General features: G+C 38.9%; 1 protein-coding gene across 4 annotated transcripts in view; it reads right to left on the minus strand.

The window, feature by feature from the left end:
• The window catches only part of Sytl2 (synaptotagmin like 2), a 61056-nt gene that overhangs the window by 17573 nt on the left and 18084 nt on the right, over positions 1 to 25399 (minus strand). Inside the window, exons 4-12 of one of the 4 annotated variants that reach the window (XM_035442400.1) lie at positions 24872 to 24953; positions 23242 to 23356; positions 21076 to 21879; positions 13453 to 17175; positions 10636 to 10737; positions 8251 to 8304; positions 7034 to 7081; positions 3445 to 3539; positions 554 to 673 (exon numbers count right to left, since the gene is read on the minus strand). In XM_035442400.1, coding sequence (XP_035298291.1) covers positions 554 to 673; positions 3445 to 3539; positions 7034 to 7081; positions 8251 to 8304; positions 10636 to 10737; positions 13453 to 17175; positions 21076 to 21879; positions 23242 to 23356; positions 24872 to 24953 — 5143 coding nt within the window. Of the gene's footprint in view, positions 1 to 553; positions 674 to 3444; positions 3540 to 7033; positions 7082 to 8250; positions 8305 to 8478; positions 8662 to 10635; positions 10738 to 13452; positions 17176 to 21075; positions 21880 to 23241; positions 23357 to 24871; positions 24954 to 25399 lie in introns of those variants that run through there. The other 3 variants (XM_035442401.1, XM_035442402.1, XM_027407631.2) reach the window with 3 other exon arrangements.

The following is a 25399-nucleotide window of genomic DNA, read 5'->3' on the forward strand; positions in this document are numbered from 1 at the left end:
ATATTCCCATGCATATGCTACCTACACACAGAGCTATCTCAAGTTATGGGGAAAGTTCCATAAAATCACATTCACTTTCATCAAATATGAGCAACTGTGTTTCAGTAGATTTCCATTTAAAACCGTGTTCTAGATCCTGCCAGAAGGCAAAGAATGACCACCCCAATCCTCACGTGACTCGATCTAAGTTTCAATAGGATTATCTAAAGGACAGGCACAACTCTGCCTGTAAGTGGTGTATAAAGCCAAGTCTGAGACAAGCAGAATCTTTAAAGTTACCCCATTTGTTGCACAGAAAAATTGAAAGGTTTATCTTGTTGCCAATTTAGAATCTTCAGGCATATAAAAAAGCTTTCTTCTAAATTTATAATGTACATGAAGCCTTGTATTCTATGAGAAAAGGAAGATATAGCTAGCCAGAAGCCAATTACAAATTATAGAAAACAGCTTTAAGTTTTAGAGCTAAGGCAGGAGGCGACTTTACAGTGAGCAGGGGCACAAGAGCAAGGTTTAGAGCAGCAAAGAGAGGAACATAGAGCCTTCATTTACATACAGAGGACAAGGACGTCATGCCAGAGGAACTGCTAAGATTGGTTAATGAGCTCGGGCTCTTCTTGTATCTCCTGAGCTGGTAACTGCTCTCTGATGCTGTATCTGTTTCTCTGTCATCACTCTACAAAACATCACATCACATAAACAGGGTTTAAATTTGGAACAAGTCAAGGTCAGCATATTTAAAGTTTGGAAGGAGTCAATGTTAGAATTTATGTTCAAGCAAGGATGATATCTTGTTACACACCAATAGAGGACATTTCCCAAAGGCAATGGATGCTAGGGCTAATTGCTGGGGATTCAGGATGGAGTGGTGGTCTATTGTGGCCCTCACCTAAGTGGGACAGTGTTTAGCTAAGAGAATGATGTAGTGATCTTTTCTGACACAGTGACCTTTAGGAGCTATGGAAGACAGTACTACCATGAGCTTTCTCTTAATATACCCACATCTCCTAGGGAATATATATATATATATATATATATATATATATATATATATATATATAAAATCTGTGAAATCTTATCAAAGCACAATGTATCATGTTTAATTCTTTCCATTGTTACTATTTTAGCTTTAGCTTTATTAAAAATATTTTTTTTTTACTTAAGATACTCTTAAACTAGGAACAATAAAAACTAGTCTGACCCATTTCAACTGAAGTTTATATTTTTTAATGTAAGATACCCCTTATGTGACCCTATAGTGTTATTGTACTTAACATTTTATTGTTTTAGAAAAGCATGCTAAATGTCCAGTCACTAGATTTCAACATATTTCTTTAAAAGTTAAAAAAGCAATAGGATACTTATTTTAAATATGTTCCAAGGAATGTCTATCTACCTGGGACAAGGAAGAAAGATAACAATGTTAAATTCATTTGTATTTATACTTAGTGTTTCTTGGATGTTTTCCTATAGAGTTTATTATTCATAAGACTTTTACTTGGGAATTACAGGACATACGGAGTAGTACAGTGGATCCCGGGTTATGGAAGAGTAGTTAGTTCATGCCAGCATATTCCAGGACCATGCAATTACAATTATACGTCAATATCACGGATACCAATTATAATGCAGATTAATGAAGGAGTTAAAGAAAAATTAATGACTTACATGAAAAAGAAAACAATCTTATCTCAGGATTTAAAAAAATCCATACCTTTTAAATATTTCTGATGTTACATTCCCTTCTCCCACACTAAACAATCCATTCCCCTCTCTTACAACACATTATATATTCTACCTAGCATATCAGATCATTACTAAATTATTAGGAGGATGGGCTGGAAGATGTTGACCTGAAACAGCATTTTTCACATAGCTAGCACTCAACAAATGCGACTAAGTTTCAAAGGGACAGCTGACAAAGGAGCAAGGGCTGATTTCATCTCTGAATCCTTTAATATCCAGTTCAACCCTACGTGCTTTGAAAGGTAAAGTGATACAGTTTAATTCCAGCATCGCTGATATGCAAAACCAACTGTCCTGTTAAAGACTGAGACAGCAGGTTAAAAAAAAAACTGGTATAATTCCCCTCTCAAATTATATGTTCCATTCCTATGACCACTCAAGACCAGAGAAGATTTCCAAAGGTCTAAAACCACAGAAATCATGTGGAGTTAAGGCTGGCTGGCTTCCAGGTAATGATTATGTCCCCAACCCAAAATGAGTTAGTTTTTCCCAAACTGTAGTGTGGGGCTCTTCAGCAGCTACAAGGACCAAATATTTGCAGGTGTAGTTTGCCCAAAGTTCCTAATGGACAGAAGGATATATGGGATGGAAGTAGGGTGTTATTTACATCTCACTCAAAATTTTGCTCATATCTTGACTTCTACGAGAATTGGCTTGAATATAAAACCTTTCGTTTCCCTTTCAGAAACCAGAGCCAAACTTAGAATCACAGATGCTAACCTTTACCACATTTTCACTGTGTTCCAGGCACCATGTTATACATTTTCTCTCCATTCGCTCACTCAGTCTGTTAAAGCCTCATAGAGTAGATACTCAAAAACCAGACCCACTGAAACCAAAGAATTTATTTGTTCCTGGTAATAATACAACATTTAGCTTCATAGCCAGAACTGGAAATATCTTACCACAGACCACAGGCTCCTAATCTTGTGAGAGCAAGAAACTGGGATCTTATTAAGTCAAAAGACCTCAGGCAAAGTGTTAGATCTACTTTGTAGTAGGAACTGGGTGTTGGGAAAAGAACTGGAACATTAAGTGCCTGGTACATACTCTGAACTTGAACTGTAGATCATAGCCACACTCCTGCATGGGTGGCAGAGTGGTTATCTGTATGGGAGTCAGATCTGGATTCCAGTCCACAATCTGGCTGTGTGATATAATACTTTAACTCCACAGGCTTTATTTTTTCACCTGTAATATTTGGGGATAATGGTGATACCTGCCTCCTATGGTCATTGGAGAATTAGATGAAATAATAAATGTAAAGTCCATGGAACCTGGTAGAGCCTCTTGAAAGTTTGTATCATTATTACCTTATTATTTTAACAAGTGCTTTGGAAGTAGTCATACATCCTAGGCCAAGCTTTTACCAACCAACTTTTAGCTACAGATGCATAATTAACTTATGTAACATATTTCTCCCCAGATTTCTTATTTTGTACCTCCTTTGAAACGGAAGTTTCACATTTCCAAATCTATGCAATCTGACTCCCCTGGCCAAAATAACTACTGTTTGAGTGAGATGAGACATGTCTTGCCCAATTCCTGGATCAACAACACTGCTTCCATTGACTTGGAAGGCAAGGGTCCGCCCCACTGACTTCCTTGTTGTAGGCCACAGTTGAGTACAGACAACCCAACAGCAGAGCAGAAACCACCTATTGGGCTCCATTTTCCCAAAGGTTCAAAACATGAACTTGCCTCATCTTGAAGAAATGCTGGAACGGACTTGCTCATCCTTTTGAGTTTGTCAGGGTGGGAAAACTGATTATCAGGCAGTGAAGGCGCTGTGGAAACTAAAGAGCATCATTTTGATTTCAAAATTATTCACAACTACTGGACATTAGGCACAAGTTGAAAACACACTTTGCTTTCATTTGTGAGCACTGTTTTGTAGAAAGGTTCAGGGTCTGATAGTTAGCATGCATAGCATCATGAGGTTAGTGACATGCAGTTTGTGTAAGCCAAATACAGAGAGAACTAAAAGGGAGTTGAACCAAATACCAGATGAAAACTAATTGAAAAAAAAAAAAAAACCCACTAGCTCTTATTCAACTCTTACTGGTCTTGAATTATGTTATATACCAGGCATGGTGGCTCAGGCACAGGAGAGGCTAAGGCAAGAGAACTGCTGGAAGTTTAATGCCATCTTTGGCTACACAGAGAGTTCCAGACCAGTCTGAGATATAAAATGAGAAAGACCATGGTCTCAAAAAAGATCCCTGCTTGTCAATATGAATTGGTTTTGCTTATTTTTTTCCTACATCAGAGCTTTGATTTTGGTTCATCTCCCCTCCCCCAACAACCAGATCCATTACATTCATAACATGCTGCAGGCTGAAAAACTATTTCATTTGGACAGTAAGGATTTTTGCTCACAATGCAACAGTAAGGATCCCTGGCTATAAAATGTCTAAGACCAGGTTTGTTTAGTTAGTGACTATGAAAATTCCTGATCTGGTGTGTGTGTGTGTGTGTGTGTGTGTGTGTGTGTGTGTGTGTGTGTGTGATACATATGTGATATCATGCATCTAATGGTGGTCCTCACTCAGAATTATGAGAAACTATAATTTTAAAATAAATTGTTTTTGGCCGGGCATTGGTGGCGCACACTTTTAATCCTAGCACTCAGGAGGCAGAGGCAGGCAGATCTCTGTGAGTTCAAGGCCAGCCTGGTCTCCAGAGCAAGTGCCAGGATAGGCTCCAAAGCTACACAGAGAAACTCTGCCTCAAAAAAACAAAAATAAATAAATAAATAGTTTTAGCCAAGTATTGTGTCACATGCCTTTAATCCCAGTTCTCTGGATTCAGAGGCAGATGGATTTCTGTGAATTCAAGGCCAGCCTGATCTACATGAAAAGTCCCAGGCCAGCCAGGGCTACATAAAGAGAAAAGCTGTATCAAAAAAAAAAAAAAAAGAAAGAAAGAAATCATTTAAAAATGTATTTGGATACCATTTGGCTCAAAGAATTTTCAATATAGCAAGGCCTCCTTTAAACAATTCAAGTTAATATACTCTAAATGGCTGAGAAAGATAGCACAAGACTTCTTTCTGATACAATAAATATATGCAAAGAAGGCTGAATACTAATTTGCATATCTCTAGTTAGAAAACTATTTTCTTCTTTTGTACATTTTTGTACATTTTACTATTGTGAGTGAATAGCTCTTCCAATGAGAGAGTTTATATTTCAAGGAATTTTACACTGCCTGGTATATACTAGGAGCAGTGTAAGTATTTTTTCAAAACACTAATATTTCTCATACATCATCTTCAAATTATGACTCGAACACAATACAAATATATTAATTTGGCTTCATTCTTAAAATTGCCATTAGGAAATAAATCAAATTGCATTTCTCTCCATAACTCAAAAGGCACACATCTAGCCTTAAACAAATTAGCTAATCTCATCTATATTTGAAACAAATCTAATGAAGGAAAAACACAATTTAGCTACATATATTAAATTTATGCTAATTCTATATCAGTTCTCACCTAGTCTGAGGCTCACAAAGGAAAACAGACTCACAATATGCATTTGGTGTCTCATAAGAATACCCACATTATCATTTCCCATGGAATTCAAGAAGTATATATGTGAATGTGCACATGTGTGTGCTTGTGTGTCTGCATCTGCATATGTGTATGTGTGTGTGTGTGTGTGTGTGTATGTACTTTTGGGTGAGTTACAGTGGAAACAACTCAAGATTAGGTCATGTCCTATGTATGGTTTAATAAGATTATAAAAGCCATCACTGCAACAAAGTATATTGTTGGACGATGTAAATAGGTCAAAGTCAATTATACCCATTACTCAAATGTAATCAGTTCCATATTTATGGGCTTCAGTTATTTATTTAATAATACATTTAATTTTATCTTATGGCAAAAATATGTTATTTACTAATGAAAAGACAATAAGAACCCATTTTTTAAAAATTGCTAAAGAAATTAATTTACCCACAGTAACAGCACATAATTGGTCTATTAGGCTATGAATGAAATCAGAGATATAGATGTATATGTCTGTCTGTTTTGTTTTTATGCCTCAAACAAAATGTTAAACAAACATAGCAACATAAAATCAGATGCCCAAACTTCAGCACATCCCAGTTCAAAGGCAACAGGAAAAGTCTCTTTATTCATAACCATCTCTGGGGCAGCAACCGCTTGTTTTGTCTGCAGCAGTCAGACAGAGCAGCATACTCACAGAGCCAAGCCTGAACTGCCTTCTTTCCTAGGCAGCTCTTAAGAATTTGTCAAGTCATTTGCCAAAGCTCAGGGCCTTCATCCCTGGCAGGAAGACCTCATGAGCAGTCTCAGGTTTCAAGCTAGATGTTAGTGACTCCCAGAATCAGCACATTGTTTCTCCATCTACTGGCTCCTTCACATCCGCTGCTCTCCTCAGGAGGTCCATTAGCTTATAAAAAGGCTGTTGGGGGGTTATTATACTAAACACTATGGACCAGGAAAACAGTCCTGGGTAGCATTCACTTCATGCCTCCAGTGTCTACATTTATGAAAGAGGGGAGCTAACAAATCATGCTTTATCAGGCCTCAGAGAACCACTTTAAATATATAATTTGCCCTTAAGACAGTGGTCGTATGCATGTGGATAAACTTGACACTGAAAGCTGGGAACAAACATTATGTTTAGTTGATGGGCATTAGTAGCAAAAGTATACATTTATTTTGTTTAGATTCAAATGTTCATCATTTTTAGATAGAATATTTACCGTTCAAAGCAGTTTTGAATCTCATAATTTAAATGCTGAACACAAGAAATTTTACTTTTAGAGACATGTAGGGAAATATATTCAACCATGCTACTTACAAACTCTCAAAGCACAGTTCTTTTGGGGATCCTAGTAAGTAATACATTGCTTTATGACTATTGTTGTGTAAAAGTTAGAGATCTGATATGCACAACCATAATGCAGCACAAAAAGGAACTGCAATAAAAATGTGCCTATTTGATTTTGAGCAAAGATTCAAAGAAGAGAGGAAGACAAGTCAGCAGCTTATCAATAACAATGTATACAGACACGTTATACAATTCTCCCTTAATGAAAACACATTCCTTTGGGATAGGCAGTAGTGAACTGTTCGTAATAAGCCCTTATCAGAATGAAATAGTTTTTTGTTGTTGCTGTTGTCTTGTTTTGGCAAGCTTCAGAAATACAGTCATATTAAGTGCTGTGGTATTAATGGATTAGTTCATTAGTGCATTTAAGGCTATGTAGAATGAAACACTTAGTCATTTATGAGAAACGTCCTGCTACTCACTTCTTGGTACACATTCATTTGTATCTGGCTCCTGGTCTGCTTTTTGATCTAGCCAGAAGAGTAACATTGAGAATAAATACCATTTCTATTAAGGATTAAACAGGCATGAAAGTAAAACTCAAATGCTAGTTTCACAAGTGAAACTGCAAGATTCATCTGACAGGTTTTCAGTCGGATCCTTCCTTAGCTTCTTTAAGGTCTCCTGTTCAATTAAAACTCTAAGATGCAGTGTGGGGACCCCAGTTCTCCTTTCTGTAAGTCACTCAGCCACAGCATGACCATGGAAGGGACAACAGAGCCAGGAGCATCTGAGTTGACGCACCCTGCTGTCTCACTGACTGACACACTACATGACTGTAGAAAGGTCACCTTTTTTCTCTGAGCTTTTTTTCTTAAATCTTCAAAATAAAGACTAAAATAGTTTTCTCATTTGTTTCAACAAGGTGGTTGTAAATGTAAAACAAGGAAACTATACAGAAAAGTAAAAAAATAAATTATCTGCAAGAAGCTCTTGTGGTACATTTTGCATAGTTTAAGTACTCATTTTTATGATTATAGCAAAAGCAGTTTACAAAAATTAAGGACTGCCAGCAAATAGAAATCATTCATTTGCTCAAGTGCTGAACTGCGAGCATCAGACTTGTCTCTCCCCTTCCCCCACCATGGCTCTATTACACAGTTAATTTTATAACAAAAGTAATAATGGCCTATCGGCATGCTTCTGGCTCCTTAATATTTGAAATCAATTCATCTCACCCTCATTCCATATTCATTTATATAATCACAGGCAGGTTTTCCTACCCTAGTCCTGGAGCCCTTTCCTTTGAAATTAAGACTATCAGTTGAGCCCAAAAAGATCTAACTGCTGAGATGTGAGAATCAAATACAGGAACAATTTAACCCAGGATCCCGCTCTCCTCCTCCAAGTCAGAGAAACACCAATTAGCTCGTACCCACAGAAACATAATTTCCTATTTATAGAAACTCGTGCTTCCCTGCTGTCTCTGATGAGATCCTCATGTTATCACCATCAGAAGCCTTAAGAATATAGACTATTAAACATACCAAGTCAGAATGCTTTTACAACTTAGGCACTATCCGATACACACTGGCAAATGACGTTCTTCTATTTATCCAACAGCTGCATCCCGGTGAATGCCCAAATCACCCCAGAACTCAATAAGCAAACAGACATGCAAATACATAAAGATATTTACCATCTTCGGCACTACGTACTAATTCTTCCGGCAGATTATCTACTTTTGCTTGATCTGTTCAGGAAAAATTAACAAATGGTTAATGTGGCTGACCCTTGTCAAGAGGAGAACAAAGAGATTGTCCCTGGAAGCTCCCCGGAGTTGGGAGTTGGAGGCAATTAGTCAAGATGCGGTGAGGGGTGCAACCAAGATGTCTTCCCCCAAATACTTTCTCTTTAGATTAGCTACTTGAGTCAGTGTCTTAGCAGGCGATTCCATTTCAGCTCGATGCGGCTCACATCAGCAAACGGCTATGCACTGACTCCCATGGGTTAAAGGGTTAGCTCAGAGCAAGCAATCCGCTGACAGTAGGGAAAAGCACAGGGCTGAAGCAGCCTCTCTATCCTTCTGCAGAGGGCAAGACTTTGGCCATGACTAACACCTTACCAAACCTATGGTCATTAACAAATATTTGTGTATGTGCATCATCGTTTGCATATGCCTCTGGGAGGCTTGTTTGGGAAGCCAACTGAAGAGATGGAACTGGGGACCAGCTGCTAAGTGGAATCTTGGCAAGCTAGAGTGAGAGTGGGTATCGGTATTTGCAAGAGGAATACCGTCAGCTGGCTTTTTTTCTTTTAACCCTACACATTCCTGAGGACTTTAAAGCTATACCATGGAAATAACCCCATACTTCTCAGACAAGAGGGTTTTTGTTTTGTTTTGCTTTTTATTGAACAGGACAATTGCTGCTTTTTCTTCTTTTTCTCTGGGTGCCCATCACCAGCATAAGGAAGGACAATCAGAGCTGTCTAACAAAGGACTAGATTTGCCTTTTCTGGAAGCATTCAGGCAGATATGGGATAGGCCACCTGTTGAGGAGGCTTTAGAGGGAACTCTGCTACTGAGAGAGTTTGAAATGAGTGACCTTTCAGGGTCCCTTCCAACCCTGAAATTCCAAGACCCTTGGGAGGGTTCTAGCTGCAATCTGAATTGGAAATATGTCTGCCAGGCCCTGGGAATCTTAGAATTTTAGGAATTGTTTCAGGGAAGGAGCTCTTTCTTTCTGTTTAAACTCTGTTTAAACTCTGGTTTTTGTTTAAAATCTTAAATTGTGAATACCTAAACCATATCCTAAGCTCAACAATGTCAGCAATCATTTGAGCTTGATAGTGGTTAACTTCTATTTAATAAATTTTCTCATGACCATCTGCAACCCCAGGACAGGGTCATAGCTTCAAAATATTAGAACAAAACTCCAGAGGCCATGGCTTCTAAATCCACTGGTCTGGCACGTGAGTCCCAATGTACATTCTGCCACATCTGAAGACCTGCCCTCTTCACCATCAGCCTTTGTGAAATAGTACCTGATATATCACTTCTTGTTAGTCTTTTGGCTAATGCTAAAAGAAGTAGGTAGGTTGAAAAGAAGTGATAAAAAGAGAAAGAAAAGTTCTTGAAGTCAAGAAATAATTCAAATCCATACCATGGGAAAATTTAATAGGCACAAAGCACTGTCATATGTAACATGGTCACTTTGTAAATACTGTGGACAGTAGTCTATTTTGAGCCTGAGGTCTACTATGTAATACTAAGCAAGGTATTCAACCTCCTAAACTCCATTTTCCCCAGTTATAATATGGAGATAATAATTCACCTCTCATGGGCAGGTGCTTGTGAGAAATTCTTACACAACTTGCTAACTACTAGTACAAATTTACTAAAATTATTAGCTGCCTCAATTCTTTAAAACTGACTTATATTTTTATTGAAAACTGTATGTATGCATATTCACATATGATATGTGTATAGGTTTGTACCTAAAGGGTGCAAGGGTGCATATGCTTGTGGAGGCCAGAGGTTGAGACTGGTGTCTTCCTCGATCAGTTTCTACTTTATGTACTGAGGCACGGTCTTTCACGGAACCCTGAGCTTGCTGATTTGGCTAAATTAGCTAGTGAGCTGGGGATTCTTTGCCTCTCCCTATCCATTGCTGGGATTACAGCCATGTTGCCATTCCCATCCTGCTTTTATGTAGGTCCTGGAAATATGAACTATAACACTCATGCTTGTGTCCCAAGTACTTTATTGACTAAGCCATCTCCCCAGCCCTGTGTATTTTTAAACACTCAAACTGAGATGTAACAATCCAAAATAATCTACTTTTCCCATAATTAAATATCATGAGTTATTTTTTAAAAGCAAAGTTTCAGACACTTCAGGGCAAGCCGCTTGAGCACACTTGGGAAAGCATAGTCTAGTCAAATCTGGTGACACCTGTACTGGGTAGTGACACCTGTACTGGGGGCTTCGGTGCATGCCAGCATGCAGTGAGGCCACAGAAGAGCGCACAAGCATGTTTAGGCTTAGGTGAGACATGGACAGTGGGGCAAACTTTATTCTCACTTGATGAATCTGATGAAATGTCTTCTAGACTTTTGGAAGGCATTTTCCTAGCAGCACTCCTTTCCAAAGTTTTCAAAACAGGGCTGTGTTCTTCTTCTGAACCTGTTACAAGACAAAACCGATGAATGCTGCACACTACAAAAGCAAAAGCTCCTCTGTCACCAGAGGACATTGAAACCGTAGGTTGAGAAAATAAATTATACATTGAGGCTCCCCTACTTCACAAAAGAAATTAAAATATCTCTACTACCAATGTGCTCCTCAAAAATATTATTTGAGAGCATAAACCAACAGAACTGAGGTTACCACATTAATACAAAAGTGCTGAGTTATTCACACCTCTACTTTAGGCACATAATGTATTGAGTCACAGTTTGAATCTTCACATTAAACATCCTAGTTTTTGAAGACAGGTATGAAATGATTTGGGGCCATTAAAAAATGTTAGCAGAAAACCACAGAAGGCAGGAGTCAGATGTTTAACATCTGTGTATGGTTGAGCACTCAGATAGGTGAGTTCTCTAGACCAATAGGAGTAGGCTTTCTAGATTTCAAGATTCAGGAAATTACCAACAAAATGGTAAAAATGAAGCATAATGAACTTTTTAATTAACTAAAGATTTTAAGGGGTAGGAAAGATTTCATCATTTTACTAATGTCTTTGGATCTATAAACATTATCTTTTCGCCGGGCATTGGTGGCGCACGCCTTTAATCCCAGCACTCAGGAGGCAGAGGCAGGTGGATCTCTGTGAGTTCGAGGCCAGCCTGGTCTCCAGAGCAACTGCCAGGATAGGCTCCAAAGCTACACAGAGAAACCCTGTCTCGAAAAACCAAAAAAAAAAAAAAAATCTTTTCATTTATATATAGACCCTTTATAATTAGTATATGTAACACATTATGTATTATATTTATATATTATTATATATACATTTATACCTAAGGGAAAAAACAAAGAGGGCATCATGTAATAAGAACAATCCTTAAATACATCTAAGTTTACAAATATTCTAAACATCCTGAATATTTTCACTTGAACACTGAAGACTCCATCATGGATAAGTTCTGAGTATTTTCATGACTAGAAAAATCACAATCATACAGACTTCAAAAATATGAGCTGAATCAATCAATCAATCAATCAATGAGCCACTTCTCTAGAAACTAATTTTCTGAAATGTGTTCCAGATCTGCCCAATGTACCTAATATTCATCCTTCAGCAAATGGGTTCTAAGACAAATTAAATTTAGGATGCTTTTTGTTTATAATACACAATTACCCAGTATTCCAAAAGTATTAGAGCATGGAACAGTGTCCCTTTCACCCCCCAGGAACACATTAAAATAGTAGTTGGTGAAGATCTTAGTCACAAGTCCAGTCATCACATCTAACCCTTAAGTAACTTTCTTCCCAATGCATTCCATTATTTCCTGCCTGTCAGTTTTAAAGGCTATAAAAACCATGAGTGACTCATAATTTTAAATATATCCTCTTAGATTCTGCCTGTGATCAATACTGTTTCTTACTCAGATATCTGATTGTTGTTGAGTCAGTAAGATGCTAGTGTACTGCAAGAATGGTTACATACATTAAAGTTTCTATACTAAGTACAAATTCACAAATCCCCCAAAGGCCAGTTTACCCTCTAAACTCAAAAGGCAGTTTAGTAAGAGAATACCTCAACAGAGTTAGTGAAATGGTTTTATCCTTGTGTATGTTTTGTTTTAGAAAATATTTCACTTTTCTTGTTTACTTTTTTGATTAGCAACATTTGTTAAAAGAACTTAAGCTTGATTGATTGGAATCCCATACTTAGGTCAGTAGTCAAGAAAAGATGCCATCACTACTTGCCAAAGAACTCATACCTCACCAGCCAACCACTTAGTAAAGCTCATCTACTTCCACTGACACTGTCAAACCAGAAAGATGATGATCAACTGCGGTTAAGCAGCTTTGGTTAAAATGTTCCAGCCAGGGAGCATCCTCCACAGCCTCCTTACTCTAATCAGGTAACTTCAAATTTCAGGTTTGCTCTGGAGTTTTTCTGCCAAAATGTCCAAGAGTTGATCAAACCGAGACAAGCTTGGTGTTTTATGGCCTGACTAAAAGCAGAACCCTTGGTGTGCTGGGATGAATGTAGCCATTGAGTAAGAGCCTTCACAAGTCAGCCAAGGCAGCAGGGCTAGCCAATGCCCTTAGGTGGGATCAGGTGAGCTCATGGGACAGAAAACATATTTGAGAGGGGGAAGATGATTCTGCAGATAAATGGAAAGAGAGAGGGAAGAAATATGGGGTGGGGGACCCACAGCACAAAGTTATCCAAGGATAGGGAAGTTGCTGCCTTGTATTTTGGTCCTCAATGTTAGATGCACACATGCTAAAGCACTGGTCCTAAATGGTGAGTTTGTATCCATCTGTGGTGCTTTCCCAATGTGACTCTTACTAGAGATTTTGGTGAGGAGTGTCAGCTAAGAAATTCTAGTTATTTCCAAGAAAACAACTGGTGTTAATCCCCTAAGAAGTTATTTAAAAATACTGTTGGAATCTAAAAGTTTTCTAGATTCTGAAACACAGCCTTGGAAGAAAGCTGTTTTTATACAAATTATCCAAATAAAGACTCTAGATGAAATGGCTTTTTCTAATTAAGAGAGGTTTAAGAGAACTAAAAAAAAAGAAAAAAAAAGAAAAAAAAATCAAACAAAAAAGAATATCCTTATGGGGGAATACCAATTGACCCCAATCTTTAAAAAAGTCATCCTTTACACACATGTCCCATAAAGCAGACTCATTATGGAGTAAAAATTCCAAAACACTCACTGGAGGTATTTCTCCAGCTCTCCCCATTGGAACTGCTGTTCCCATCTGAAAACTCAGATTCAGAGCTTGCTTCTAGTCTTTGCTCTTTTTCTTGTCTCTTACTTGCTGTTGCTAGTTCTGATTCAACCCCACTCATTTTTGTAGGTTTTCCTGTTGTTTCCAGGAAAGCAGTGGATTGTTTATTTCTGGACACACTAACTTCTTTAGGAGCTTCTTCAAAGCCAGGTTCCTGGGGAACCCATGTTCCTCCTGCAACAGCTGTTTCTCTGCCTCTGTCCTCTACAGATTGTACAGTTTCAATGATCCCTGTTCCATAGTGTTCATAAAGTTGTGAACTTTCAGAGGTCCCAAGCCCACTTGTGCAACCATGAACATTTATTGATGGACCAGTCACAGCTTCATCTCCTCCTACTAGTTTATCACACTGATTGACTTGAGATTCCAAAACATTACACTTAACCTTCATTTTAGAGGTTCCTGAGGCATCCAGATAAAGATGGGGTATTTCCCCTAAGACCCTGTCTTGCTCTGCCTGTGGAGTCTGTTGCTTCCTAGTGTCTTCTTTAGCTGATGGCTGGAGCTGGCAAGGCCCTTCAGACATCTCTTTAAGAAGTTTCTCAAAACCAGCATCAAAGGTACTCTCAGTTACTGAGGTAGCCTCAGTCTTCTCTACAGTTTCTTGTATTTCTTTAGGATGGAGTTCAGAAGCAAGTTGCTGGGACACCTCACAACCACCTGTTACAGCTGATGGACAAATAGTTTCTGTATCCTCATCCTTTGACAGGGAAGTTTCTAGTGTCTCCTCCCGCAGTTTTTCCAAGCCAGCCCTAAATTCTAGGCACTCTAACTTGGGTGGAATAACCGTTTCCCTCACTGTCTCTGCCACGTCCTGAAGTAGCTCTTGGCCACTCTGAGTTATAGTTGAAACAGGTGACCTAATGAGATTTTCTGATGGTGACATTCCAGCAGATACGTAAGATTGACCTTCACGAGCTGTATCGGGTACTGTGTAAAAGGAATGGAAGTCCTTGTTATTTGAAACAACAGCATCTGTAGGAGGGCTCACTCTCTGAGGACCTGTTTGCACTGTCTCAGGAAGTTTGGCTTTCATTTCTTCAGCTTCTCTAAGTAGCCTCCATAAAACAGCATTTATGTCAGTCATTGCTGGTTTGGAGGGAAGGACAACTTTCTCTATAGCCTCTGAAATCTCCCTCTGAGAAGGCAATGTGCCATCCTGTGATCCGAGATGAGTTTCCTGAGATAAAGTCATATCTTCTGGAGAATTAGAAACTCCCACAAAAGAATGGGAAGGCTGAGCCAATGGAGGAGACCTTTCTGCAACTGCCTGAGGCATACCTTCTGTGTTAAAACATTCAGCCTTCTGGGCAAGAGCTGTATCTTCTGTAGTTTCAGCACCCTGTGGAAAGGGAGCTGTTATCTCTCTCTGATCTCCTGAAGGACTGTGCTTCTGTTTGATCCACTTTTCAAACAATCTGCCATCTTTAGATGGGTAGTTGGGTCTAGCAGTTACAGATTCCAATGGAGACTGGAAGGGAGTAGATGAAGTTCTAGTTGCTTCCTTCAGGAGTTCATCTACACTAGTGTTCTGTTGAAACTTTGGAAGTGCTGCTACTTCATCTAGATGCTCATTGGGGATATTCTTGGGTTCTGTGACATCTTCCTCATCCTCAGTAACACTTTTCTTTGGAGACCATGTTCTATTTTCAGAAACACCTACTTGGAGCACTTGCTGTTCATGAACTTTTTTGCCAGAAGTCTGGATTGCTGGCAACGTGTCTTCTGCCAGCAACTTCTGTAACCCATCATTGAACGTGTCTTTAGAGACTTTAGGCAAAATGCCTGTTTTCACTATTGATTCTTGAATTTCTTTATCTGAATGATCATTTTTCTCTTTAATCACTGGAGCAACAAAACATCCCATATTTTTTTCCACGTTTTCCTTTGATGGTTCATTTTCTACCAAATGATCAGTGGACTTTCTGGATGGTTTTTGTGGAAATATGGTCTCATCTGGTGGTGCTTGGAGTGTGCACTTTGAATTTAATTTCTCCGTCTCTTTGGCTGCCGTAATATTTCCCTGTCTTAAATGCCTCCTTTCCTCTACTTCATGGGTATTTTCTCTTGATTCTATGCTGTCAAACTCCTTGGATTTCTGGCTATTAAATGGCACAGACTTCTGTTTGTTTGTTGCAGTATTATTCTCACCTTTATCTTTATTGTTCAGATTAGCTCCCAGGCCCCAAAACTTTCTCAAATTCTCAAATTGAGAATGATTATAGACTTGTTCTGTACTGGGTTCATCCATTCTCTCTCTTAGGGACAGAACTTTAAAGTTGGCATTTGATTTATCAATTGCAAATCTGTCTTTCTCCAAAGAAGGGTGTATTTCGTGGCCAGTAGTTTGAAGCGGAGATACTTTATCTGATTGGTCAGCTGAAGAATGGTTTTTGAATGGACCTGATATTGGGGGTCTGGTTGTTTTAGGTTCATTTGAGGAATAAAAACTGAAGAGATGGGATGTTTGGTTGTTCTCATCAAGGATCACTCGTTTAGCAGTGACTTGACCATAGTCACTCTGGCCTGGAGATAAACTTCCCATGAGCATGACCTGTGACTTCACAGGATTGTAAGCTTTAGCAGAAGATGGCTCCTGGCTGCAAGAAGATTTGAGTTCCTTTGCCTTTATGTTAGCACCAGTCTTTTCTCCTTCCCAAAAGGATATTCTGTCACTTACTCTCTTGTATTTCTCTCTCACCACTTGGTTTTTGGGGCCCTCACCAGCTTCTTCTTGGCCCTCAGGCTTCTTACAAGAAGATCCACTGTTAGCAGTACCCAGTGGCAACTCACTATACTCTGGCCTTAGAGATGGTTTTAGGATGGAAGTATTTCTGGTTTTTATCTTTCCCTCCACATCACCTTTTGAATTATGTTCTAGAACAATTACTGAAGCGTCAACATTCATGTGTGTGCTCCCTTTACTTTTCTGGGGCACATGAAACTTGGGTTCTTCTTTACCTAAGCTGTCAGTATGCTTAGAGTTCCATGGAACTTGGGGTTCTGCTTCAGATCTTTTCAGAGAACTGAGGAGGTAACTACCATTTGGAGTAACCGTCCCACATCCTTCTCCTGTACTCTCTGAACCTCGGCTACAATCCATACTGCCACGCATTTGACTGGGGATTCTGTAGCTTTCAGATGGTTGCAGTGTTTCTGGATCCTCCTTCAGGGTGCGTTGTTGGGCCAAATTTGCAGAGTTATATCTGAGAAGGACATCACTGTCTGGGCAAGTTTCAGAAAGCCGCACATCTCCCTCTTCTTGGAATGTCAAATCAGACCTCACAGGCTTCAATTTAATTTTAGAGGATGGTAGGACCTTTGAGACATCTTCTTTTAGACAGTTGTTGTCTATCATCAAGGCAGTAGCAGTCTGTGGTTCTGAGAGTGTTTGCTGTCTGAGATCTAGCCCCTGGAGATGTTGGAGGGATGACATACTGTCCTCTGTATGAGAACTTCGGTTAAACCAGTCTAGAACTTTAGATATGGAATCATCAGTTGTCTTCCTTATCTCAGTAGCACATGGACCTGAGTGCCAGGATGTCTGAGCATTGAGAGCCATGAGAAGAGGCTTACCTTGCTGATGATCTCTAAAACTGTGATCTGATATCTGAGATGACTCGGGTTTGACACAAGGGGTCAGTTCATCTGTAACATAGAAATGCTTTTCTAAATAAGATAATGCTTACAAGACCATTATTCAATCATTTATACTCTCATCGAAAATGGGCATTTCCTACAATATCAGCTACTCATACCACTGTCTTTCAGGGAGTTTGGTATAAAATAGTTTAATTGATTATTCTATTGAATGAGGCATGAAATGGGAAAGGAAGGCAGATGTAGACCCTTCAAAGTAGTGTGAAGTTCTTGGGAAATGTCTTCGGGATCCATGGATTATGTTTTTCAAATCATGTGAGTTTTACATTCCACTCCACAATATATTGTAAGGATTAATCTCCAACTTCCAAGTATTTATATAGAACTGAAAATCCAAAAAGGTACACCATATTGGCTTTATGGCTTTATTCATCCCATAGGAGATTGTCATTAACTACAGAGGCAGCTTTGAGGAGCTCAAACTCATTTCAGGAGTTAGAAAAACAAATTTCAAGTAAGACTAAACAACAAATTCTTTCCAGAACACTTGGTAAGACAAGAAGAATCACATTCCTGAGCCTGACTCCTGGTGTATTAAATCAGAATCTCAGAAACCAGGGCCCAAGAATTGGGGCAAACTTTTGCTGTCCTCGTGATTGGCCTGCCTGCTGGAGTTTCAGAACTCTAATCAGAACAGCCTCTTCCATTATTTCCCATTTTCTTTCTGCCATTTGTAAGTCAGAAGTTACTTCTGTAAGCCAAGTCAATTGAACTGGTTCCTTTTGTTAGCTAACCAACTGCTAGGGGTCTAAAGAAGGGTGTTTGCATGCTCTATGACCCTGAGTCACATGGTACACAGTATGTCCATCTAAAGGAACACAGGCATTTTATAAGAAGTCATTAGCATTTACTTCAGTAGTGAAGACTCAGATGCTCTGATACTTGTTTTAAAATGCTAAGCTACACAGTACATAGAGAGGGGAGTTCCTAACACAAGAAATGCTGAATTTTTCATGAAGTCAGCCACATTTTCAGACCCAATAAAACCATATCAGTTTATAAAATTCTCTTCATTTTAATCAACTCTGACTAAATGTGAAAACGTAAGAGATTTGCATAATACTGATACAAAGTAGGTATCAGCTTCCACACATTGTGTCATTAAATATTTGTCAAAAATTGTGACAGTCTTAAAATTTATGTGTCTGTTAACAGACTATTTAACAATGGGAGAAATGTTGGTGATAAACTCTTGCTAAAAACAAACAAACAAAAATGTCTTGGGTATAGGGGTTAGAGATGGCTCGGTGGTTAAGAGCACTGGCTGTTCTTCCAGAAAACCTAGATTCAATTTACAGCACCTACATAGTGGCTCAAAGTCATCTGTAACTCCAGTTCAAGGATTTACCACCTTCTTATGGCCTGCACAGTCTGGTATACAAGCATAGAAACAGGCAAAACACTCATATACATTAAAAAATGAAAGCAAATCTTAGCCAGGCGTTGGTGGCGCACACCTTTAATCCCAGCACTCGGGAAGCAGAGGCAGGCAGATCTCTGTGAGTTCAAGGCCAGCCTGGTCTCCAAAGTGAGTGCCAGGGTAGGCTCCAAAACTACACAGAGAAACCCTATCTCGGGAAAAAAAAAAAAAAAAAAAAAAAAAAAGCAAATCTTAAAAATAGAAGTCTGTAAAGCTACAAGTTAGCAGAAGTTAACATTGAGCAGCAATATCACAGATGAGCATTTAAAAAATTTTGTGTGTCGGGGATGGGCCTAGGCCCAAAGGATACGATAGACTCTGATGACACCCTATGGAAGGCCTCACCATCCAGGGGAAGCAGAAAGGATATGTGATAGGTAGGGTTTTAGTTGTGGGGGGGGTCGGGAAGGGGGAGAGGGTGGGTGGTGAAGGGGTTGTAGGGGAGGATGGGAGGGACAAGGGAACTGGGATTGTCATGTAAAACAATCTTGTTTCTAATTCAAATAAAAAATTAACAAAAAAATTCTGTGTGTGATTCTTAAGTATTTTACATATAAAATTGTTACATAAGAATTAGGAGGCCGGGTGTTGGTGGCGCATACCTTTAATCCCAGCACTCAGGAGGCAGAGGCAGGCAGATCTCTGTGAGTTCGAGGCCAGCCTGGTCTCCAGAGCGAGTGCCAGGATAGGCTCCAAAGCTACACAGAGAAACCCTGTCTTGAAAAACAAAAACAAAAAACAAAATAAAAAAAAACAAAAAAACAAAACAAAAAAAGAAAAGAATTAGGAATTAGGAGTAGTTCTTTTAAAATAGCAAGTTGTATTTTCTACTCTCAGAAGAATTCTTTGTGTTGTTTTCATTGGAAAAATAAGTTGAGTACTGGTTTCATTGAAGCTCACAACTAAAACCAAGCCCTTAGGAGTCACATGTTTACAGGGGCTCTTTGAATGTTCCTTCTTGTATATGGTATTTCAGTAATCAAACAGTAAAAAGAGCTCTTAGTGAACGGGTATAACCCTTATATATAAGTACTCTCTAAGATTAGGAGGACCATTAGCCAATCAAAAAGAGCTTTGATGACAGTATTTTCTTCCAAAAATGTAATCAATCAATCATGATTTTAAAATCCGCCAGGGCAAATACCTAAATACAAAATTACAAAGATAGTCTGTGAGGAAGCAGATGTATTTTGAAAACAAAGAAAGCCTTATTATTTTCTCATTATACATTATAACAAAGAGAAATATTATCCCCCAATTTTTTTATCCTAAAGACAAACATTTAAGTCAGTGATTCTCAGCCTATTGGTTACAGCCCCCATGGGAGATGCATAACAAATGTCCTCCATATCAGATATTTATATTACAATTCATATCAGCATCAAAATTATAGTTATGAAGTAGCAATGAAATAACTTTATGATTGGGGGTCACCACACCATGAGGAATTGTATTAAAGGGTTGAAGCCTTAGGGAGATTGAGAACCACAGGTTTAAATGCCTCATGATTATTTGCTAAAGTGTGGTCTACCATTAGTAATTTCTTTTCACATGAATTCTCTCATTGCTTAAAGAAGCACTTGCTATTTTTAAAAGAACTTCCATTATATTCAAATAATCTAGACATGCAAAGAGAAAGGAACCTTGTTCCCTAAAAGAGTACTGAACTATAGGGCTAAGCTAACGTACTTCAGAATTAACCTAATACAAAGAGAGAAGTAAAAGAATTAGAAACTTGATTATTGCTGTTTTAAAATCTTATGACTTTAAAAAATTATCTTAGGATGGGATGAAGACTTATTTAAGATGGGAGAAAATACACAATTATATTTCCAATTTATGTTTTTCAAGGTCCAGGAATGATATAATCACCTAGAAGGGACATGAAAAGGTAGTTTGAGGGACACCCGCCTCATAAGTCTGGTTTCTCAGCCTTACATTAGGTGAATGGTATGTTTACTCTGTACAAATACATCAGAATTAGTTCCTACCCTCTATTCACACTTTTATTTAACTCAAAACATTGTCATTTATACAAGTGATTTGTTTGTTTTGTTCTTTTTGAGACAGAGTGTCTCTATTATATAGCTCTAGATGTCCTGGAACTCTTTATGTGACCCAGGCTGGCCCCAGACTCACAGAGATCCTCCTGCCTCAGTCTCCTGAGTAATAGGACTAAAGGCCTGAGCCACCACACCTGGCTGATTTCATAATCATCATCATGATCATCATCATTAATATTCCTTAAGATCAAATGTAAGGGAACTCAAATGTAAGCTAGACACTGAACTAGTCTGGTTCTTTTGGCAACAGTGATGATTTAGTCACCAAATCCATGCTCAGTAACAGCTATTTGAATTGTAGCTGGAATGCTTAAAGGAAACCTAGTCTTCTACAGTGATAGCTGGCCTGGCCATCTCAAGCTATGGGGTGGGCCAGCTTTTGTAAACTGCGATGACAATTCTTACCTGCAGGGCTTTTGGACGATTCTGATTCTCCTCTTGTTACATATGGGGATTTATCTTGGTATTCATTGATGATGAGTGGATTCTCAACAGGCTGTGGTCTTGTGGGTAGACTGTCTGAGTGACAAGGGAGCCCATCACCTGGAACAGTCCCAGAAGACATTGGCTGGTGCGTTTCCATTTTGGAAACACTCGAGCTTGACACTGACTGGTAAAGAGACAAAGGTTTTTTGTGGGAGAGCGTTTGGTGATCCTGAAACTTGTCTATGCCCCCTGCATCTTCTGTTCCATTTTGCAACCTGTCAGATTCTAAAACAGTAAATTCTCCTACTTCCTGGCTAAGACCAGGCCAAGGACTCTGAGGAAGTTTGTCCTTCACAGCAGAGAATCTCACATGTTTTAATGGCTCCGGCGAGTTTGTGGGCGAGTCGTCTTCTAAAGAATGTTCCTTCTCAGAAATTCTCTCGTGGATGGTTAGGCCAGGTGATACAGTTTTGTTTTTTGGATCAAAGTTGTAATTTAAACGGAGAGTTTCTGAATCCGTGCTGCTGGAACTGGAGTTGCGCTTCAGGATCCCTCTTGGCGCACCTCTGGCATTCAGGGAGTCCCTCCTTTGGATAGGAAAAGACTGGTTATTGTCTGCCTTTAAGTCATTTGATTTGTAGATCAATTTCCTGGCCTTGGGGATTGGAGCTTTGATTTGAGACCCATTTTCAGGTGCCAGAGACTCAGGTTGCTTTGGTTTCTCAAACTTCTGACTTGAAATATCTGGAATATATGTCTTTTCTTTTGATTCTGATGATTCACCTGAAAATTAAAACATATTAAGTGATATATTAAGTGGAGAGAAACTCTACACTTTAAAGCTTTAGTCTGTATTCAGTGAGCACTATGGAAACATTAAAGATAAAAAGAGAAGCTGCATAAATGCAGACCTAATGGGGAAAGAACATACAGGCTCATGCATTGGTACACAGACAATTTCTACAGTAATAACACTATTCTATGACACTACAGTGCTGAACACATGTCATTAAACATTTGGCCAAAGCCATGGAATGTAGAACACCAAGAGTGAAACCTTGATGTAAACTCAAATTGACTGTGGATGACAAAGATGTACCAAAGTAGTCATGTGTGTGGTAGTTTGAATGTATGGCTCCCACTCAATGGAACAGTTTGGGAAGGATTAGGAGGTGTAGCCTTGTTGGAGGAGGTATGTCACTGGGAGTAAACTTTGAGGTTTCAAAAGACCACCACTCCCAGTTAGCTTTCTCTCTCCCTGCTCTCTATTTTCCAATAAGATATAATCTCTCTGCTACTGTTCCAGTACCATGGCTGCCTGCTGTCATATTCCCAGCATGGTGATCATGGACTCACCCTCTGAAACTGTAAGCAAGCTCCCAAATTAAAAAGTTTCTTTTATTAGTTGCCTTGGTCATTGTGTCTCTTCACAGCAATAGAAAAGTAATCATACTTTATAGTTACAAAAAAAAAAAAAAAACATACCAGTCTGGGGGCAGATGTTAATCATGTCAGAGGCTACATGTTATTTGTGTATTATAAAGTGTACCCAAGGAGAAACTTATTAAGACAGGCTAATTGAAGGCCCTGGATCACTGTCCAACTATTTATCATCCTAGGCTGACTTTCAGTGAAAGATATCTTCTTACAGTTGCATTTGAAGGAATAGAATTATCCAGCACTTCCTCTTCTTGCCATGAAAAGTTTCACAAGTGACAAACTTAAATAAATCAAAACACACACTTGTTCAAATACTTCTGAGCAGCAAGCCTTATCATTTCTTCCTGGAGTAACTTTAAATTCTTTCCAACCTCTTAATTTTAAACAGACAACTGTGTCAGCACATGGTAGGCTTGCAAGAAATACTGTTATGTGAAAGACTACAGGCCTTTGGTCCAAAAGTTTCCCATGTAACTGATGAAGGAACTCGAAGCATGAAGGTCACCTAACAATTGGCAGTCCCAGGTCTGGAATGCACAGACATACAGTTCCTAATAACTAGTCCATGGACACAGCAGCAGAAGAAAGCCATCAAGACTTCTCACTTTCTCTGGGGAGTTATTTTAGTGAAAGGAACTCTGAGCATTTCCCCCAGTGCACGGATAACAAGGATAAAAATAGCTAGTCCAGAAAAATAATATTTACCCTCTTTTGAAATCTGAAATAAACCAGATTTTCCAGTTTTTGACTGCTCATTTTTGGTTTGTTGTGGTGAGTGATCTTCTGGCAGCTTTGAGTTGTTAAATGGATTCTTCCTTTGCTGGGGAAAAATAATGTTTATTAAACTTGCTTTAAATGTCATAACAGCAATCCAGCATTAGCAAATGCTTATGCTTACATGTTTGATAGCTTTAAACAGTCTAGTCTATTATCTGACATGTTTAATTTGGTTAGCATAATATTACTATACATCATAGGAAAACATAGGTACAACTATATATTGTATAATTTCAAAGAACTTTGACAATTATATATTGTACACACATTGCCAAAGTTCTTTGAAATTAGATCAGAAGCACCTTTTATTGGTAAGAATGACCCCGAATGATAGCAAAAACATGGCCAAGGGCAAGGCAATCCTAGGTTTTTGTTTGTTTGTTTGTTTGTGTTTTTGTTTTTGTTTTGTTTCTTTGAGACAGGGTTTCTCTGTGGCTTTGGAGGCTGTCCTAGAACTAGCTCTTATAGACTAGGCTGGTCTCAAACTCACAGAGATCCACCTGCCTCTGCCCCCCAAGTGCTGGGATTAAAGGCATGCACCACCACCACCCGGCTTCAGTCCTAGGTTTTTTTAATCAGGTCAGATTCCCATCAGGGCTTTTCCTACCATACTAGTTGCTATACTAGATTACAGCTGTTGGGAATAACCACAGTCACCTTGAAGTACTTTGCAGGTGTTGTTATGGCCAGTTACAATGACAGCAAAGGTATAAGTACATGCAGACTGGGTTTTGTTGTTGTTTTGAAATGAGGGCTTCCTCTACAGTCTGTAGAGTGACTTAGGGTTCACAATATTCCCTGCCTCTGATTTTGTATTAATACAAGACTGACTACAAATGATTATTGTTTGTAGTTTCATAAATTGGTAATTCCTTCCTGGAAATAGAACTCTAATAGAGATGTAAGAAGCTATGCCTAATAATAAGAGCTATGGTGGAACTAACAAGCCATTTTCAATAGCCTAAGAATGGCAGCACCATATAGGCTTTTTACTTTTGACTTTCTGGGACAGGGTCTCACTACCTAGCCCTGGCTGGCCTAGAACTAGCTCTCTAGACTAAGCTGGCCTAGAAATCACAGAGATCCTACTTTCTTTGCCCTTCCACATCCCAAAGCCATCTGGGATTAAATGATGGGCCACCACCTGGGTCTTTTAAAAACAATTTTAAAGTTTAATTATATACATGTACTTGGGCATATATGAGCATCCTGATGGCCACAGAAGCCAGAGGCATTGGATCTCTGTAGAGCTGGAGTTACCAGTTAAGAAACTCATGTCCTCTGCAAGAGCAGTAAACTCTTTCAATCACTGAGGTCATCTCTCCAGTCCCTAGACATTTTAACTCTCAAGGACAGAAAGAAATCTGGGTCTTGAGCAACACAAACAAAATTATCAACTTTATCTACCACAGGCGTGACTTCTTAAACTAAATAACCAAATTATTATATAGTACATAAAATGAATCACAAGATTCTCTGTATTTGTTTTGCTTTGATAGGATGAGGAAAATGGCATTCCTGCCAATAACAACATTTTAAATGCCTGGGCTTGATCTACCTTGGGCAGAGACACAGCTGGATTCCTTGTATTTTCGGGGGACATATCAATCATACTGGAAGCTGGATCCACCACATTGGAACTACAAAAGAAACAATCATTCAGAGAATTAAAACCTCACCCTGTAGGAAGCATAAATCATGGCTCCACAGTCAAGAGCTTTTTAAGGCAGGCAGGGAAGGAAGTTTATAAGATCAAACTGCCAGGAAGGGTCCAGCCATGCTAAGGCACAAAAACAAAAGTAATAGTGGAGCAAGGAATGTAAGGGCAGCATAAGAAAGGACAAAGGCATCTATTAGGACCCTTGAAGACATCTAGAGTACAGGCACACACGAGGTTCACAACTTAAACTTGAAGAAATGAATCCATTTCAAACTTAAATCTAAGATCAGATACAAATGAGGAAGTGAGCAATGGATTTTATGGATGAAGTAAAGTCACAAAACCTGGATTTCATGGCAGAGTTTCCCCTAATACATATGGGACTTAACAGAAGCAAAGGCTTAGTAAAGTAAGTGATCTAGCAAA

This window comes from Cricetulus griseus, chromosome 3 (assembly GCF_003668045.3).
Source record: "Cricetulus griseus strain 17A/GY chromosome 3, alternate assembly CriGri-PICRH-1.0, whole genome shotgun sequence".
NCBI lineage: Eukaryota > Metazoa > Chordata > Mammalia > Rodentia > Cricetidae > Cricetulus > Cricetulus griseus.